The following is an 18,909-nucleotide window of genomic DNA, read 5'->3' on the forward strand; positions in this document are numbered from 1 at the left end:
TTTTATGCAGGAAGAGATGGTGTTCAGTTTATTTGTTACATATTTTGTATACTGAACCCACCTCAGTTCTGGCGTTAATGATTTGGCTGCATCCAGTATGTCCTTAGGGTAGATAGTTCTGATGGTAAGTCTATCTTCAGCTATGCTTCTTGTGAATTAGGAAGTCAGTTCAAATTGTCATATAATGTTTGGTGCACCACAAGGCTCCATTCTGGGATCCATTTTGTTATTGCTCTTCGCAAATTCTTTGGAATGGACCATTTCATATTAAAAGTATGCAGATGTCACAAATCTGTTAATATAAAAAATAACTGAATGATCGTGAATGAAATCAGAATAAGCGCCTGATTCAGTGCAAATTGATATTCTGCAAACAATCTAATAATAAATAGTTTAAAAACAGTTATTATGAATCTCTGCATATTACAGAATAAGCGTCCATTAACACTACCTATAAGTTGTATCTTAACTCTATGATTAAGATCACATTTGATTAGTACTGATACCAACCATTTTCAATATTCGATCTGAAATACCCAATTAAGAATTTAAAGTCATGTAGAATATACGTCTGTATCTGTATTCCTTAATCATGCTTCAGATGCATACAGTATCATTATGTGTCTTGGCTCTAGGGGAAACTTCTGTCCATTATTAAATGTTTTTTATTAGCCATTGAAACGATTATCAAATGGTGTTCTTTAATGGCTTTTCTATCTTTGTATATCTATGAGGATGGAAATAAAACATAAATTTGCAAAACAATATGTCAGACAGTAAACACATATGGTATGCAAATAAGCCAAACCCCATCACCTTTTACATGTGTGACACCATTTTCTACTTGACTTGTCTTTCCGCCTCCAGACTCGTGGAAATGCATTTTCAAAGCTCCTTTGGGATTTCTTTGTGGTGTAACTGTTGAATTTACGCCCAGTAGAACATATGCACACTGTTATAATTCAATGTAAATTTGAGTGATAGCAGATAGGTACTGAATTTGAGGTTTCATTATTTCCCAGGCCAACCTCTACAGAAATTCTTTTCGTTTCACTGGTTTAGGAGTTCTGCAATTTGCTTGTTACGTGCACAGTGAGTTCATGTGGAGACATTAAGTAAATTGTTCATGTATGAGTGTTTTATGAAACACATTTTTTTTAATTAGTTGATCAAGTAAATCAAAATGTTTCAAATGGATCTGAGCACTATGGGACTTAACATCTGAGGTCATTAGTCCCCTAGAATTTAGAACTACTTAAACCTAACTAACCTGAAGACATCACACACATCAATGCCCGAGGTAGGATTCAAGCCTGCGATCGTAGCAGTCGTGCGGTTCCTGACTGAATTGCCTAGAACGGCTCGGCCACCATGGCTGGCTCAAGTAAACCAATTCTAATCTTTCTCATATTGTAAAAAGCTGTAATTTCTGGTTTCAGTGAATCTCTTGTTTCTTTATTAATGGTAACATCATGATGTAATGTAGATATCAGGACAACAGTTTGATTCACTTTAGGGCATTATGAAACTCTGGTGCAATTCTCTTGCAAGCCAGAAAAAAATATTGAGGTCTTTGTTTATTAGGTAAAAATTCCTTGGATCTCTTTCTTTTTTTTGCATGTTCCAACATGTCACTATGCTGCTGCCTTGTTTTCTAGTAGCTTTTTAGTCAGTGGTAAACTGCTGAACAAATTGTCACCATAATCTTATGGTTAGGCCCTTTGACAGGTTTCACCAATGTGATTATCACATTTAGAAGAATCACTTTGTTTGAAAGAACCCTCTGGCTGAGTGCCAAAAAAAGTTTCTAAGTTGTAAGTGAAGGAAATTTTAGCATCTTCCAAAGCAATTTTCTTAATGCTGTATTTCAAAGGCTTTTCTAGGAAGCCACTGTCTAAATTGACATTTTCTTCTGGAACGAAGTTACTGTTTGTCAACAGTCAAACATTCACTTAGAACAAAGCGTTTTGAAAAATTATAAACACAGTCTCGAAAATTTCTCTAATCGGGGTAATTTATCAGTTTGTTTCTGAATGCTTCTGTCCCTAATGTCATCAACACAAAGCCATCTCAGAAGTAATTAGAACCTCATTTTACTCGTAGTTACATAGCAGGATTCTAAGCCGTTTCCTCTAGAGTCATCTCAGAGCAGGCTAGGGCTTTTTCTAGAACCTCTTGGGGTTCGTATTAGGTAGACCATGCCGAAAAGTGTTTTTATTTCGGTCTCATCGGTGGATGCAGCATTCCCATGTCTCTAAAATTTACTTTTCAAATTTCTTATGTAAATATTTGTGCAGTTAACTGTAATTTTCAAAACACTTCTGTCTAAGAAAAGATCTGATAACCTGTTTTCACAAACCGTTGTTGAATGCTCGCATTTTTGAAAATGAGTTATTCTCTGACCTTATTCCCACGTTTCTGTTAGGAAAAGGCTTAGACCATTTTGTTTTACTGTTCTTTCTAGCATGACAGGAACCACTAGAATCACCGTCGTTATTATCATATTCATCTGCATACTGTTCAGTTTCGGTATTGTGATCGCCTTCCATTAGTTGATCGTCTTCATTTGTATCAGATTCTTCAGAATCAAATATGTCGTTTTCATTACTGTCTACATCATCACCTTCGAATCACATAACCCACACGTTTATGAGAATCAATTCGGAAAATTATACGGCGTACTGAAGACTGTGTAAGTAATCGCATTAGTTAACGTAGTTCTTAATATTAGATTAACAAAAATCAGATATTGTACTGGTTCTTACAAAGAATTTAGTGCGAAAAATGTTTAAAAAGAGACACCTACCTTACGAAACAGTTACGTACCGGTAGTTAGGTACGAGGTGGACGGTCGTATCTCAGCTCACTAATGCTATCAGTTTGGCTGTTCAACTGACGTTAAGTTTTAACAGAGCTTCAATAATCAATCAATTTGAAATGTACTAAGCAAGGGAACGCTGCAACTTTAAACATAGCGAAAATAACTGCAATCTAAAATCACCGTGACAAATGTTCCCCACGCCCACACTCCAGGCTTAAGTCAGCGCTCATTCAAACATAGCATATCACAAGTTCGAACTTCACTCCGTAATTAGAAACACACCCTTAACTTATTTTAAGAGTGTAACAGCTGGAATATATACAATGTATCATTGAAATAACCTGTTCAAATATACATAATAGAAGTCGTAATAAAGAAAAATATTGCTCTACCCAAGGGAGCATTTTGAATAAATGTAACGTAGCCGTCACTTCATCGCTTGAACGTTTACTTTATCTTATCATGTGGCCGTATATTTGTGGAAATTAGATAGGAATAAAAAATAAAAATAATACCTTATGTAAAAAATCGTTACTGCTTTCGTTAACATTTTGGGCACTATTTGCGAATTTATGCCATTTGCAGTAAATGTGCGGTAATGACAGCTAATATACCATCTTTGCTGACGCTACTGCATGGTTGATGTTTTCGGCGGAAGACTCAATCTAATCTGGAATTTGTTGAACATATTTGTCTGTTAGGACAAAGTAATTGTTACGTGTTGTAGCCAATCCGTTGATTTTCTTGCGTGACTTCATATATTATATGATGGATGACACGACTGTAGGTGAGCGTCACTCGTGAATATAAATTGCGGCATTTCGATCTTACGAACTTAGTTTTGCCAGATGGAATGAAATATATTTCTTTGTTGTTTGGCATTTATAGTAGCAGTGGCTGTTTTTTTATTTTATTATTTTGCAGCAGGACTATCGGTCTGTCTTCAGACAGCGATCGATTCCCTTATTGGCGTGTAAAATTGCGGCATTTCGATCTTACGAACTTAGTTTTGTCAGATTGAATGAAATATATTTCTTTGTTGTTTGGCATTTATAGTAGCAGAGGCTGTTTTTTTATTTTATTATTTTGCAGCAGGACTATCGGTCTGTCTTCAGACAGCGATCGATTCCCTTATTGGCGTGTAAAACCAGTGTTAGCTTTTGATGTGTTAGCTAGTCCCCTCTACCCCCCCCCCCCCCCCCCCCCCCCCGCCCCTCTACCCCCCCCCCCCCCCCCCCCCGCCCGCTTTCAGAATCTTCGTTTGATCATGTTGTTATCTGTAATGCTTCCTGCCCTTCAAACAGTTCTCTCCAAACAGTATAGACCTTATAAATTTTTTCACTTTCTGGTATTAACCCAACATGATAAGTCACCCAATACAAGCACTACTGCATGACGGTCCATATGAAAATATCGTCTACACAATTTGAGTCAATGAGACTCTCCTGAACCCTCCCACTTCAGAACGCCCTGACATTTGGCTTTCTTAGAGAAATATTTATTTGTCTTTTCCACCGCAGATTACTAGAAAGATATTTCAGTTATGGTTGTTGTCCTACTGATTTACAACTGGCCAAACTCTAATGTTATGACGTGGTTGTTGTACTTTCATATAAATTACACCGTAAATATGAGATGAAGCCAACTGCAACAAAACTTTGGATGATGTTCAGTAATATTTTCTGAGTACAAATGGCCATGGACTGGTGCCTCATTATAGAATAATGAAGTAATTGATTTATTCGGTTTTTTACTCCAGTTACCTTTGTTTCTATGGAAATACCTCCACAACAGTGAAAAAACATGCAATATGCAACCACAAAAACTTTGCAGTGAGCCACTGGAGCCAACACATCCCGTGTTCCAAAATAAGCGGAAACTATCCTGAGCAATTTCCAAAATTTTGGCTGTGTTTATATTAATATACAGTGTGTAAATGTTATGTTGCCGTCAAGTAGTCCACTTATCTTTAAAATAATACTATCACCTACCAATAAACTTGCAGACTTGCTGATGTCGTATTTTGTCGTATCTATAAATTTGAAGCTGCAGCAGTCCTATAAAATTCCTCCAGACATTCATTTCGAATCATAAATCCTAGTCTAGAATGATGAACTGCTCCTTACTTAATAGTAAATTAAACTGTTATTTGTAATACTACAATCTGCTAATGAAGAAATACACCAGTCTTTGAGCCCTGTGAGTCAGGAGATTGAACTAAGTTTAACATACTTATTCATGCTCATTTTAGCATAGAAGCAACATGTTTATTTTTGTTTTTATTTATTTATCCATCCGCAGACAAATATTGTATGAATGTCGTCCAAAAGTACATGTAAATTTATGGGAAACAACCAGTGCAAAAGGAACATACAAAATTTTACATTAAGTAGTACAAAGAATAGTACCAAAAAAAATTGTACGAAAAATGTACAAAGAATAATACTTGATCATGCAAGACCCGGTAACACAATGTTTTATACATGTATACTAACAGTATTGTAACTGCATGGTCTGTTTGCCCTAAGGCTTTACTTTTGTCTTCCCTAAACAGGAAGTCCTTGTATTCACTACAATAATTCAGTAAAGATTTTACCACACTCAGTAGCTGTCCATTAGATTTAAAAAATTAACAGAAACTTTATGGGAAGGAAGACAGTGTTTTCTGTTTTGCTTTAATATAAACATTGTCAGAATTATTTATTGGCCTAAATAGTCACTTACTGAGTAAAAACATTGTTCAAGTGGAAATTCTTTAAATTCTACTTTAAATCTGTTTTCATCTTCTAATTTTCTAATGTTGGCTGGCAGTATGTTGTAGAGTTTCGTACCCATATGGCTTACATGCCTTTGTGTGTGTGTGTGTTTTTTTTTGTTCGCTGAGTATGGAGTGCTGTGCTATTTCGGGTATTGTAGTTATGCAAGTCAGCATTTGTCTGTAAATCTGCAAGGTGGGCTGTAACATATAAAACACATTTGTATATATATGAGGAAGGTATTGTTAGGACTTTATGCTTGGAGAACATAGGTTTGCATTGTCTCTGTGGGTGACTGTATGTTGTTATTTGGGTAGCCCTCTTCTGTAACACAGATTTGTTTTAGATGGCAAGTGGTGGAAACCAAAAATATTATTCTGTATGTTGCAAGAGACTGAAAATAGCCAAAATATGCTCTCCTGACACCCCTCTGCAGTACAGACATTTGTGATAATTCTAAGAGCAAAACAGGCTGAGTAAAGTTTCTGCACAAGTTTTCATTGCGTGATTATTAAAATTAAGATTTTCATCTACATGAATCCCCAGCAATTTTGTTGATGCCACTCTGTCTATGGCCTTGTCACGCAACAACAAACCAAGATTTACATTTTGACATATTTTCCCACACTACATATAATTTGTTTTATTTGCATTTAATGTCAGCTGGTTTGCATTGAAGCAAGTGTGGACATTCTGTATTACTTGATCACTAGTTGTTTGCAGTATTTGCGTTGGTGCACCTATTATCACACTAATGTCATCTGCGAATAGTATGGCCTTTGTTGCTCTATCTGAAGTGTGAAAGTCATTTATGTAGACAAGGAACAATAAGGGACCTAGAATACTGCCTTGCGGCACTCCGATTTCCACTTTTTTTTTTTTGCATCTAATACTAAATTTATTTTGTGGTTGGAGTAATCTTACATGAGTCCTACAATCTGTGTTCTGTTTTGTTGGTGTGATCCAAATCACTTTTTCCCTGTCCTTTGGATACCTAATTCTTCCAATTTTTCTAAAAGAATGCCATGATTGACAGTGTCAAATGCTTTGGAGAGATCTAAATTTATTCCTACTACACTTTTTTTTCAATATTTTTGCTTATTTGTTCAGAGAAGCACATGAGTGCTGTTTCTGTATTTTTACGTGCCTGGAAGCCATGCTGATTTCTATTTAGTAACTTATGGTCACTTAGATATTTGTTGATTCTGTGCTTCATTAATTTTTCTATTATTTTGGAAAATGCTCGAAGGAGGGATATTGGCTGATAGTTTTCTACCTTATGCTTGTCGCTGTTTCTGAATAATGGCTTCACTTTCGACATTTTCACCCTTTCTGGAAGCATGCCTTCACTAAATGATAGTCTGCCTTCGTAGTGCCAACTAAAAAGACTTGCAATATGACAGCTGAACCCAGAAGGGGATAGGCCTATCCCGTAACTTAAAAACCAAGCTAGGTGACACAAAACTGCAAGACAATAAAATGTGCTGGAAGACTAATGGACAAAGTAATTGATGAATTACAGGAATATTATGGGAAGCCCATTAGAGATAACTGTGACAATTTAGAGAAGATGAAAAGAGCTGTGTGGAGCACTTTCTTTCATTGAATATCGCCCGATGAAAAGCCATGTCAAGCTTTGTATCTATCTCCACCAAACACATGGTCTAAATATAGGCAAGCTGAATTTTCTGACACCCTTCATGAATTTACACATAAACGTTCTATTCCTTTGGCAGTAATGGAGGCAATCAAACCTATTTACAGATATTTGGCAGATCCTGAGCTACTAAATAAGTGTTTACATGGGAAGACCCAGAATGTGAATGAGTCCTTCAATAATGTTGTGTTGTGCCTAAAAATGTATCTGTTGGCCTTATGACTCCAAAGTTAGCAGTGTCTGATGCTGTAATAACTTTTAATGGTGGGAACAATGAAAGACTTAAGGTTCTGGAGAAGTTAGCTGTAAAATCTGGACAGAACACAGCTAAAGGAGTGAGGGAACTGGATGAGCTTTGTGTACGTGAAGCAGAGTTAGCTGCTCAGCAAATGACAAAAGAAGCAATAAAGAACAGGAGGAGGCAAGCACTGGGCTGTTGTGGCACGAAGAAGACACAGGCTATGGGCCAGGGCAACTCTAGTGCATAAAAGATGCAGAAATGTAAGTCTTTATAAGAATTTGTAATAAAAAAAGTTTTAAACCTCAATATCTCTGAACTACATTTTTTTTTGCAATGAATGACCTGTTTTCTAAAAAAAGTACTTATGGTAGAGACAAGAAATTTTCATAGCATGCCAAGTGTGAGATTCAATACATATGGAACTAGAATAATTAAAATATTCTGAGTTGTTTTGTTTTTATGTTCATTTATTTACAAAATTCTATCATGAAATTGAGTGTTTGAAAAAAAAAAAAAAGATAACATGCCCCAAAATACTGTTTCAGAATAAATCTAGCTCAGTGTATCTACAAAGGTGTGTTCAGTAATTATGGAAAATTGTAAATTGGTGTCTTAAAAAGTTTTGAAGATAATGGGTCACAAAATTCGATAATTTAACATTGGCGACATGGGACGTGCAATGTCCCCTTAGTAAGAACTGTAGCAGAATTAAAATTGTAAACGAATTTCAGTGTGTGTTTTTTGAAGCAAATCTTTTCATATTTAAATTACATTAGGTCTGCCGATTTCTTTCTTTTTTCTTTTAGAATAATGCAGATTCTAAGAAAGGTGAACAGAGTCATGGCACAAAAAGGAAGAGGGGTATGAACCAACAACAGGAATGCCAAGAAGCCCGCAATAGAGATTTAGTTTATATTCAGGAACGAGGGAAAGGGAATGAGAGTCACGGTCGCTTACCTGGTCCTAAATGCAACTGCAGAAAAAGGAGGGAGAGAGAATGGATATCTTTCAGAAGTTTTGGAACACGGGAAATTATGACTTGCACAATGCTTACTTTCATGGTTGCATACAAGCAACCGAAATAAAGAGAAAATCAAAGAAAACTCACAGTCCATCAAGATAGAGTAAAATTATAAGTTAGTCTGTGATGTCATCAAGTGGAAAGCACATTAAAGTTTGTAAGACAGCTCTCTTGAATATCCATGGACTACAAAGAAGTAGGGGTCGCTTGGAACACTTAACATCCAAAATAAAGCAAGGTTGTAAAACTTCCTTAGGAGATGGAAGGGGAAAACACCAGCATCATCGTAAAAAGTATTGGAGTGTAGATATTGAATTTGCCAATACTTTCATAAATAGACTGCCAACATGTACCAGTCATTACAAAAGAGTTGATAGTCCAAATAGGAAATTCATGAGGATGGAGTACAAAATAGAAAGCGGTTATGACCAACACAGAAGAATGTGAACAATTACAGAGATTGCCTGTATCCAGTGATAAATTTCGACGGATTTTTGTAGGAGAGCACAACATATCCTTTAAAAACCCTAAAACAGACACTTTCAGCACATACTATTGTCTAATATGCAAGGGGGCCGGGTTCGATTCCCTGCAGGGGATGGGGTGTTATGTGTACTTCATCATCATTGACACACAAGTTGCCACAGTGGCGCCAACTAAAATGACTTGCAATGTGGTGGCCAATTCCCGAAGGAGATATTCCGGCCAATAAATGCCATATGATCATTTCATTTTACTAAATGACAAGTTGGCTATGTGTGCCAAGGGCCCTGCGATTTGTGTAGCTGTCATTGTTATTATATAAACTGGCACATCATCTACTCCTACTAAGATTTTAGGTTTCAAGCTTTTTATTACTTTGAACACTTCATGTTCATCTGTTGGATCTATCCTCATGCTACAAGCAGCATTTGAAAATTCAGGTTTTTCTTGGTTTGTAAATTTCGAGCTTAATTTAGTTGCTGCATTTATGAAATAATTGTTGATGTAATTTGGCTAATCTTGTTTTTTAATATTGACATTTTCTGTCCTTTTGAGAATGATATCCTTTCTTTCCTGTTGCAGTCTTCACAATACTCCATATGGCTTTTGGTTTGTTGTCAGACTGTGTTATTAAGTTGTCATAACTCATAATTTTTGTCTTGGTGATTACTTTTTGATATACTTTCTTGTAATTCGTAACATGTTCTGTGAACTGTGGATCTGTAGATGTCTTCAGTTTTGAATTTAGTCTCTTTAGAGTTCCACAAGAAGTTTTGATGCCAACTGTGATCCAAGAACTTGGCTTTGTGATGTGATTCTTGACAGCTTCTTTGGAAGGCACATTTCAAAATATCCCATGAAAATTGAAGAGAAAGTGCTATATGCATCATTTGTATTTGTTAGGGACAGCACTTCTGCCCAGGACTCACTAGTTAGGATATTTGTAAATTCTAGACAGTTTTCAGTGGGAAATTTTCTTTTATGCATGAAGTACACTTTTTTCTCAGTGGCTCACTTTTTTCTGCAGTGGCATTGACGGAATTTTGAGGACAAGAGCATTATGGTCTGATAATCCCAAATCAGTATTTGTTACTTCTACTTCTGTGGATTGTACATTTGAAAATATATTATCTATAAAGCTGTTTGCATTATATGTTATTCTTGTAGGTTCGTGTATGTGTGGAAACAGATTCAAACTACATAATAGATTTAGGAATTGATTTTTTAGCCTACTTTCATTCATGAGATTTGTGTTGAAATCCCCACAGACAACTACAGTGGCGCTTTCAGTAAAAAGAATGTTAATCAGTGTTTCTAATTTATTAATGAATATATCTGTGACCCCAGTAGGTGGTCTGTATATTGCTATTACTATGACTTTTCCCTGTATTTCATACAACTGTATAGCTACTGCTTCAAAATGATTTTCCACACTCAATTATTCAGCTTCACACCACCATTTTTGGCATTTTTTCTACAATACTGAATTGCCAACTTATACAGATGAATATTAATGATACTTAGTCCAAAAGTTCTGCACCAATGCTCCATGATGCACATGCAGTCATTGTTTGCACCATTCAGTGCTACCTCAAGTTCTATTGATTTATCTCTAAGGCACTGAACATTTAGACTTAAAATCTGCAGTTGACTAGAGTGAGAACTGGTTACAGTTTTATTTACGCTTTGTGCTGTCATATTCGTGCCCGTGATCTGGTAAGATACCAAAAATCCTTGAGAAGGACAGGTTTCCTGCACCTCTCATGAGTTACCTGTATGTTGGGCTCTGGTGAGTTGTTTGTTGCTGCAGTTGGTGCTGCTGCTAATGTACTTAATACTGCCATTTCTGTTGTTGTTGATGTTGATGATGGTGGTGATACTTTTTCTGACAATTAAAATGTTGGTACTTCAGGAACACACATTTTCAATAACTTACCAGCAGCCATAAAAAGCGTAACAACCAATGAAATTCAGTGTAAGAGAAGCCTAAAGGATTTATTGGTGGCCAACTCCATTGACGAATTTCTCAGTAGAACCAACAGATTTTTGTGTGTGTGTGTGTGTGTGTGTGTGTGTGTGTGTGTGTGTGTAAGTACAATCTAACTTCTGCACCATTTCAGTGCAGTAATGTGTTCATTGTAAGTAAGTATTGTAGTAGTTCTGTTATATGTTTATTACCTTATAAATAAAAAAATTTTTTTTTTTTTTAATTTTAAATTCAGAGCATTAATGCGATCTTAGTTAATGAAGGAGTGTAAAATGATTCTTTCATATAGTGTTCATTAAAAAAAAAAAAGAGAGATAGATAATTCCACTTGGAACCTGTGGAATGTACATTAGCTTATTTGTTTAAGTTGTAAATATTTGTCATGCAATATTGTTTTTCTGAAATGTTCTACATCCTGGAGGACCATCTCACTACAGACCAGTTGGAATGAAAATAAATATAATTTAATCCATTGCTGCTTTGTTTTTTGTGAACTTGGAGTCTTCTCATTTTTGTCTAAAATATATTTGGATGATGAGGAACTGTAGTTCTCTTGTCATTGAAATTGCTGTCCACTGGTCTTTCTGTTAACATTTCATCTTTTTTTAATGCTTTGCTGGTGCTGATGATGGTTCTAATACTTTTACCTTTTTGTGAAGTGTTTTTGTTTTGGAGTCTGGTGATGGCAATGCAATTATCATTTTGGTTTTGAATTTATTTTGGTGGTTTTTTATTTCCTTGATTATCGGGTTTGCCAGATATACTTTCCCCAAGCCATTCAGGTGAAGTCTGTGTTGTGTGTGGAATCTACGTCCAATATTGCTTTATCAAGAAATTTCATGTTTTTAAAATGCCTGCAGATTTTTGCAAACTGATTGTTTGCACTTTTTATTTCCTTATTAACACATGAGCATCTTACAAGATCATAGCATTGTGGAATATTGACCATTGCTACGCGTGTGTGTGTGTGTGTGTGTGTGTGTGTGTGTGTGTGTGTGAGAGTGAGGTTTCTCAGACACTGTTTAAGATGGCGTGTTGCGTTCACTGTTTCCTTTTTGTAGACATCATTTGCGCCCCCCAGAAGTACAACAAAATCTTTACCGTGCAGATTTTTTTCATCTGCGGATACAGTAATTTTTTTAATTTTGCCAAGTGGGGCTCCCGGTTTCACTATACCACACGAATATGTTTTAGTTGTTTCTTTTAGTTAACTCGCAAGTCCACGTCCATGGCTGTCTGAAGGCACAAACAGTTTGCTGTTATTGGAGTTCACAAAGTGGGAATGGTTTTGTATTGTTTTACTAAGCACTGCGGCTCGATTTTGGGTCGGCACAATTAGAATGACCTCATTCACGATTGTTTGCATCAGTAAATTTTCTTCTCTTACCTTAGTCAGTTGCTTTTTGCTTTTCCCATTGTTCATGTGAACTGTATGTTACCTTTTCACTATCGGTGGTTGAAAGTACTTTAAATGTATTTTCGTGCACAAAGATTGTGTAAATTTCACAGGTTTTCTGATTTTGCACTTCACATTTGACCAGTTTTCCATAACGGACGAACTATCTCGTGCTAGTTTTAGCATGTTCAGCTCAGTATTTTCTTGTGATATTTTCGAAATATACGTTTTCAAACTCTCGAAGAAAACTATTATATTTGTTAATGAAATATGTTTGAGTGTTCCTTGCCAAAGAATCAGAAAAGGTAGTCAAAACATGGGAAATTATAGTCACAACATTGTCTGCAGAAAATTTTCGCTGCATAACAAAGTATCACATTAGCAGTGCAAAAGCATATTGAAAGGAATGTTGTGACCCAAAATTAAAGCTGCAAGATAGAGGCAAAGAAGAAATTGTTGCTATGTGACTAAAGAAATAAAAATGTAGAAAGACAAGCATGAGAACTTGCAGTCATCCAAAATGCTCAATTTTCGCCAGGGAAGTCTGTTGTAATGTACTATGTATGTAATGGACTATACCATTACTAATCTTGAAAAGAGTTCTGATAGCAAAATCAGGCATCCAGCAGTAGGAAGAAAGAAAATAGCATGTCTTCATTGATACTATGAAACATATTGAGTGTCAAAGTGGAAACGAAAAAGAGAACCTGCAGAAATAGGATTCTCCAGTTCTTAATGCAGATTCGCAGGTATGTGCCATAGTGTCTGGAAGTCATAGCTGTATAGAACCACAGTGGTTCAAATAGCTTGCTGACAATTATGGTCATGGGATTGTAACATGGATCAGTGACACAATAGCTGGAACAGTGATGGCATTTGTTAAGCTTTGTGTTCCATTGTATGAAATCAGGAAACTCTTTGACTTGCCTGAAGTCAGTACTTACAATTACTTTATTGTGTCATTTGGAGGAGTAAATGACTTATTCAAAAACTTCAAAAGCCGCTGATAAATTACGAAAGTGTTTAGGACACTTGACTCGCTCTGATGTCTTATTGGTGACCATCTCCCTCTGATACGACATATCTCTGTTATCTTATGTACACAAAGAGAGAAATGTTGCAAACATATTGTTGTTGAAAATATGCACACAATATGAAAATATAGAAACTATTGATCTTAGTGGTGTAGGGTGTATATTCCACACTACACATGGACTACACTTAAATGGGCTAGGGAAGCAGCTTTTGGTGGGAAAAAATAAGCAAATATTTTATGAAGAAATCTGAGATAAGATGTAGAGCAACAAAGAAATTAGCTCCATTGTCATACCTTCTCCATTCATCAACACAGCTTCTCCTTTCACCAATAGAGCAGTCATCTCTCTTTTACACAGAAGTGGTGCACAGCTCATTGGTAAGAAAGACTCTGATACCAACAGTGCAGAAGTAGACTCCAAGCTCCACACACACAATGTTTTATGGACAAATCCTTACCAGAGAAGAATGATATTAGTGATGTGATAAAAATACCCCTCGGCAATTCAAATGTTATGTGAAAATCAGAACTCATTTATCATTTAAATTATAGCAACAGAGGTTTTTGTTTGCAAACAAAATATCATATCATCATTGCAAAGTTTTAAATGTAGAGGTTTTGTTGAATGCAGAACTCAGTTTCATTAGTATTCTGTGCATTACAGAGCACTGGCTTAAGACTGACCAAATTCTCTTTTTCTTTGCTGGGTCATATACTGGCGAATTATTTCTATAGAAACAGTTATAAAAGTGTAGGTACTCATGTTTCACCAAACACTGGTTAAAATATGAATCTGTTAATAAATTTCAGCATCTTAATGCAGAAAGGAACTTCTGGCTGATACTCATTAAGCTCAGTGATACCAGTACAGTTGTAACATGTATCTAATGCTCCATAAAATGTAAAGTTTGACTCATTCCTGAATAAGCTTGTATATGTACTAAACTGGATTATTCTGGACAAGAAATCTGTAGTACTGTTTGGAGACTTGAACAGAGATTTTATTGGAACCAGCAAAAGAAAAGAACTATCGCTCAACCTTAGGGATACTTTCAACTTGAAGCAGATTGTAAGAACCTAAACAAGAATTATGGAAACTACTACTACTGCCCTGGATCAGATATTTGTGAATACAACCTGTACTGCAAAATTTGTAAATACAAGTCTTATTAATCATAAAACTCAAGTTGTTACCTCCCCAAGCTACTCACTGCCCACCCAAAACTATAAAAGAAATGCAACAGCGAGAAAGTTCAGTATATATAATGTAGAAACCTTCAACTATATTACCACGAGCAAGATGGGAATAAGTTTTGCATAAAGATGACACCAACTAAAAGTTTGAGATATTCTCTTGCAACTTTAGTGATTACTATGAAATTGCTTTCCAGCTCAAAACACAGTTGATAAGAGGCACAACTAAAGAAGCAAAGAGATGGTTGGTAAATGTATCAGAATCACAAATGGCAGGAGAAAGAAATCCCACAAATACAGAAAAAAATAGTGACATATCCCCTCCAAGGAACACTTACTATCAGAAATATGTTCAGGTGTACAGGAGAGTAATAAGCCAGACAAAATACCATTCTGAACCTTGAGAGCAAGGGTGTTATTGTTCCGCAACATATTGCAAATCTTTTCACATGTTACTACGTAGATATTACATAAAATTTAATAGAGACAAAGGAGATAGTAGAAACAAACTAAACTCTTCTTCCTCACCAGTCTATATATTTGAAATAGTACCAGATGAAATATCCATGATGCATCAACTGGAATTGATATTAATCCAGATTACATCATAACACATTATATTACATTTCAGTGCATCTTGCTGATATTGTCCATTTTTCTGACAGGCACATTTCCAGACTGTAAAAATTGTTAAAGTTGTCCTTATTCATAAGAAAGGGAGTGAATGAAGTATAGAAAACTGTCATTATCAGGGTTTAGCAAAATCATACAAAAAGGAATTTATCATTGGGTAATGAAATTTCTGGACAAAAGCAAAATTCTCACTGATACTCAACATGGATTCAGAAAAACAAATAGAGGTGTAGTGACATCTTCGATTTAATGTAAAATGCTGTAGAAACAGTGCACAAAAACAAAATGCCATTGGCATTCCTTTAGACTTATTTAAAGCCTTCAATGTTCCTGAGTGCAACATAGTGTTGGAGAAGCTCAATATAAAGGTGTCCTAGGAGTAATGGTCAGTATTCAGAGATACAACAGGAATGATTATTCAAAGCAAAATAGTCTAGTAATCATAAGCTCTAAATGCATACCTTAAGAGTTATGAGCACTTCGTCTTCGATACTGTGAAACAAGTTTCATTTACTGCAACTTTGCTTTCCATACTTTGGGAGGAGGTTCTGTGGGCCAAAACAAGAAAAAAAGTGTCAAGTAAACACGGAGTTTAAAATGCGCACTTAGAGATCTGTGAACACTTACCCTTGCAGTTGCCTCCAAGTCATTATTCATCCCTTCACATTGACCATAATGAATTATGCACCTGTTTATCAGAATGACCCTTCTGGAGAACCCCAAGAAGGCTTCTCTCTCTTTTGTGAGTACATGCTTGGCCATCACAGGACCCTGGATGTTGCAGTGCTGCTTCCTTTTCTTTTCTTTAAATCTATCCGTCAATTATTCTTTTTCCCCATCTGCCTTTGAATTGGATGGTATTATTTTGGTGCTGATTGTACTTGGATTTGGTTTGTGATTTTGAACACTCATATTCTTCCCTTCCAGCACACTACAACTTTTAATTTTTAACTAAATAGCCCCTCTAGTTGGGTTTGACCTGCTGTTTCTTTTCCAGATTTTGCAGAAGTGTGGACTGTATGGGGAAGGTTGTCCAACACGACATATATTCACATTTATGCCTTTCTTGCTTTGTACCCTTCCTTTCTTGTGAACATTCTACACCATAATCCAGTGTGTGATAGCCATTGTGTGTGTGGAGGGGGGGGGGGGGAGGTGGGGTCAAGTACCTGCGCAGTGGTACAGTGGTAGCCCCCTGACTCTGCAGAGATTGCACTGTTGGTGCCTTAGCTGGAAACTCCCCATGCATGCCTATCAGTATGTGCCTGCCATGTCTGGTGCAAGAGGACTCCAAGCAATAGTTTATTGGCCAGGTAACCATTGTTGTAGGTGGTGACACCCCTTGGGAGAGCCCTCATTCAGAGTTAAATTCTCTTCTGCTGGTGGCTGCACAGCCCCAGTAATCTCTTCTGTAGGTAAGACTTATTGCAACCCAGAAAAATGTGACCCCCAAAATGTTTCCTTCCCTGGCTACTCTGTGGGAGGAAGAAGAAATATTGCCCCCAGTACTTACTTGTTCAAGGATCAATGAGAATTTTTTTTTTTTTTTTTTTTTACTAAAAATCCACTGTTCTTTGTTGACCACCTCAAGGACAGGTTTGGGGAAGAAGTAGCAATTTAAAAAATGAAAAGTGGCTCCTTTCCGATTAAAATGGCCTCCCTTGATCAGTCATGGGTATCGCTCACCTGTTACAAGCTGGGTGACATTCTTGTAACTGTAACTCCATAACAGTCTCAGTATGGTATAAGGTATAATCTTCCACTGCGATCTCATTTTGCAGGCGGATGGCAAGTTGGTTGTCAGTTTCGCGTGACAGGATGTGCATTTTGTCTGTCATGTCCAGCTGGAACCAAATAAAATAGGGTTGATATTGGAGCCTTCATCTTAGTCTTTGAAGATGACTCACTGCCTGGAAAGTTCAAGGTGATTGTGTATCAATGCAATGTGGAGCCATATCCCCCCCCCCCCCCCCCTCTCATGCGCTGCTACAAATGCAAGTGTGTCAGGCACATGTCTTAAAGTTGCAGCAGCAGTCCCATCTGTAAGGATTGTGGACATCGGTTGCACATGAATGCTCTTTGTGCCCCTCTGGACTACACCATCTTCCAAAGGAAAAAGAAAATCAAAGAGTTCAAGGCTCTTGGTCGAATTACATATGAAGAGGCCAAGAAGAAATATGGTCATCTCCATCCTACATACATGTCCGTGTTGTCTGTCAAGCCCTTGGGGTCACTAAACTGCATCTGCTTTCCAGGTAGGTTAGGGCCATCCTCTTCCTGCTTCCCTGACTCCACCTTTGGGAGTGTTGAATTCTTGCCCACTGGGGACGTGAGTCTGCATCCCCCGGCAGGAGGAGCAGTGCCCTACTCCAGCATTTTTTACCAGGAAGGAGTCAGTTGGGACACTATCTCTCCATGAATCTGCTTATCTACAAACAGACACCAACCAGCACGAGCCACAAATTGTAGGACATTGCATTGCTCATCTGTCGCAGAACCTGTGGCAGACAAACCTTCACAGACATTGAAATCATGTAAGGGGAAAGAGGACAAGAAGCAGTCCTCCAAATAGGCGGTTCCGGTGGCCCCCGTGTCGCACATTATGCCTCTTTATTTGGGATGGTGTCCCTAGTGGCCCCTGCCCACTCCACATCCTCCCCTCCCCCCTCCCTTCCACCGTCTTCCAACCCGCCCCTCCCCCCCCCCCCCCTCCACACACACACACACACACACACACTCACACACTCACACTCACTCACTCACTCACTGTGGTTTGGAACCAATGTATAATGTCTCCACAAGATACTGATAGCAAGATCCTCCAGCAGAACTGTAGCAGTTTTGCCACAACCTGGGTGAGTTACGATGTCTCACATGAATTTCCCCCATTTTTTTTCGCATCCTCCTCCAGGAAACTTGGTTCCCAGCAATGCAGACCCCTGCCCTCCGCAGCTGTCACTGCAAAGTTTTCACGATCCGGGATACTGAATGGCACACCCTCTGTACCCCAAATAAACTCCGTGTTATCAAGGAGACAACAAATGTGTGGTGGTCATCCATGCGAACCACTCGCAGGGAATCTGTTGTCCTTTGCTGGCTCCGCATCGGCCTTACGTGGCTAAGACATGGTCACGTCCTCCGTCACAAGGACCCACCTCGGTGTCGCTGTGGCTCCCCTATGCCTGTTGTTTACATCTTGTTTGACTGCCCACTTTTAGCCAGTCTGCATCGGAATTTTACGCTTCCCAGCACCCTGCTTATGGTGTTGGGCAACAATGCCTCAACAGCAGATTGTTTTACGCTTTATTCTTGAGGTTTTTTTTATTGTGCCATCTAAGGGTGGGCGTCTAGCCTTCTTTCCAAGGCCTCCACCTTCCCTCCATTTTAATTCTCTGTCACCCTTTCATTGCATTTGTTTGTCTTGGTGTTCCTCTTTTCTTTGAGTGCCTCATCAGCAGATTTAGTTGTACGCTTTATTCTTGAGGTTTTTTTTATTGTACCATCTATGGGTGGGTGTCTGGCCTTCCTCCACCTTCCCTCCATTTTAATTCTCTGTCACCCTTTCATTGCATTTCTTTGTCTTTGTGTTCATCTTTTCCTTGAGTGTATTCATCTCACCTTGTTTTTTTGGGCTGGACATTTTAGTGCATTGCAGAGTGGCTGGCTCATCCTCTTTTATTCTTA

At 37.6% G+C, this 18,909-nt stretch overlaps 1 protein-coding gene across 4 annotated transcripts in view; it reads left to right on the plus strand.

Annotated features, from left to right (window-relative positions):
• The first annotated feature begins 3,419 nt into the window (after window positions 1–3,419).
• Window positions 3,420–18,909, plus strand: part of LOC124616014 — a 217,171-nt gene continuing 201,681 nt past the window's right edge. Inside the window, exon 1 of one of the 4 annotated variants that reach the window (XM_047144267.1) lies at window positions 3,420–3,608. In XM_047144267.1, coding sequence (XP_047000223.1) covers window positions 3,587–3,608 — 22 coding nt within the window. In that variant the 5' untranslated portion in view covers window positions 3,420–3,586. The remainder of the gene's footprint in view (window positions 3,609–18,909) is intronic. The other 3 variants (XM_047144349.1, XM_047144426.1, XM_047144507.1) reach the window with 3 other exon arrangements.

The sequence above is a fragment of the Schistocerca americana genome, chromosome 1 (assembly GCF_021461395.2).
Source record: "Schistocerca americana isolate TAMUIC-IGC-003095 chromosome 1, iqSchAmer2.1, whole genome shotgun sequence".
In the NCBI taxonomy this organism is placed as follows: domain Eukaryota; kingdom Metazoa; phylum Arthropoda; class Insecta; order Orthoptera; family Acrididae; genus Schistocerca; species Schistocerca americana.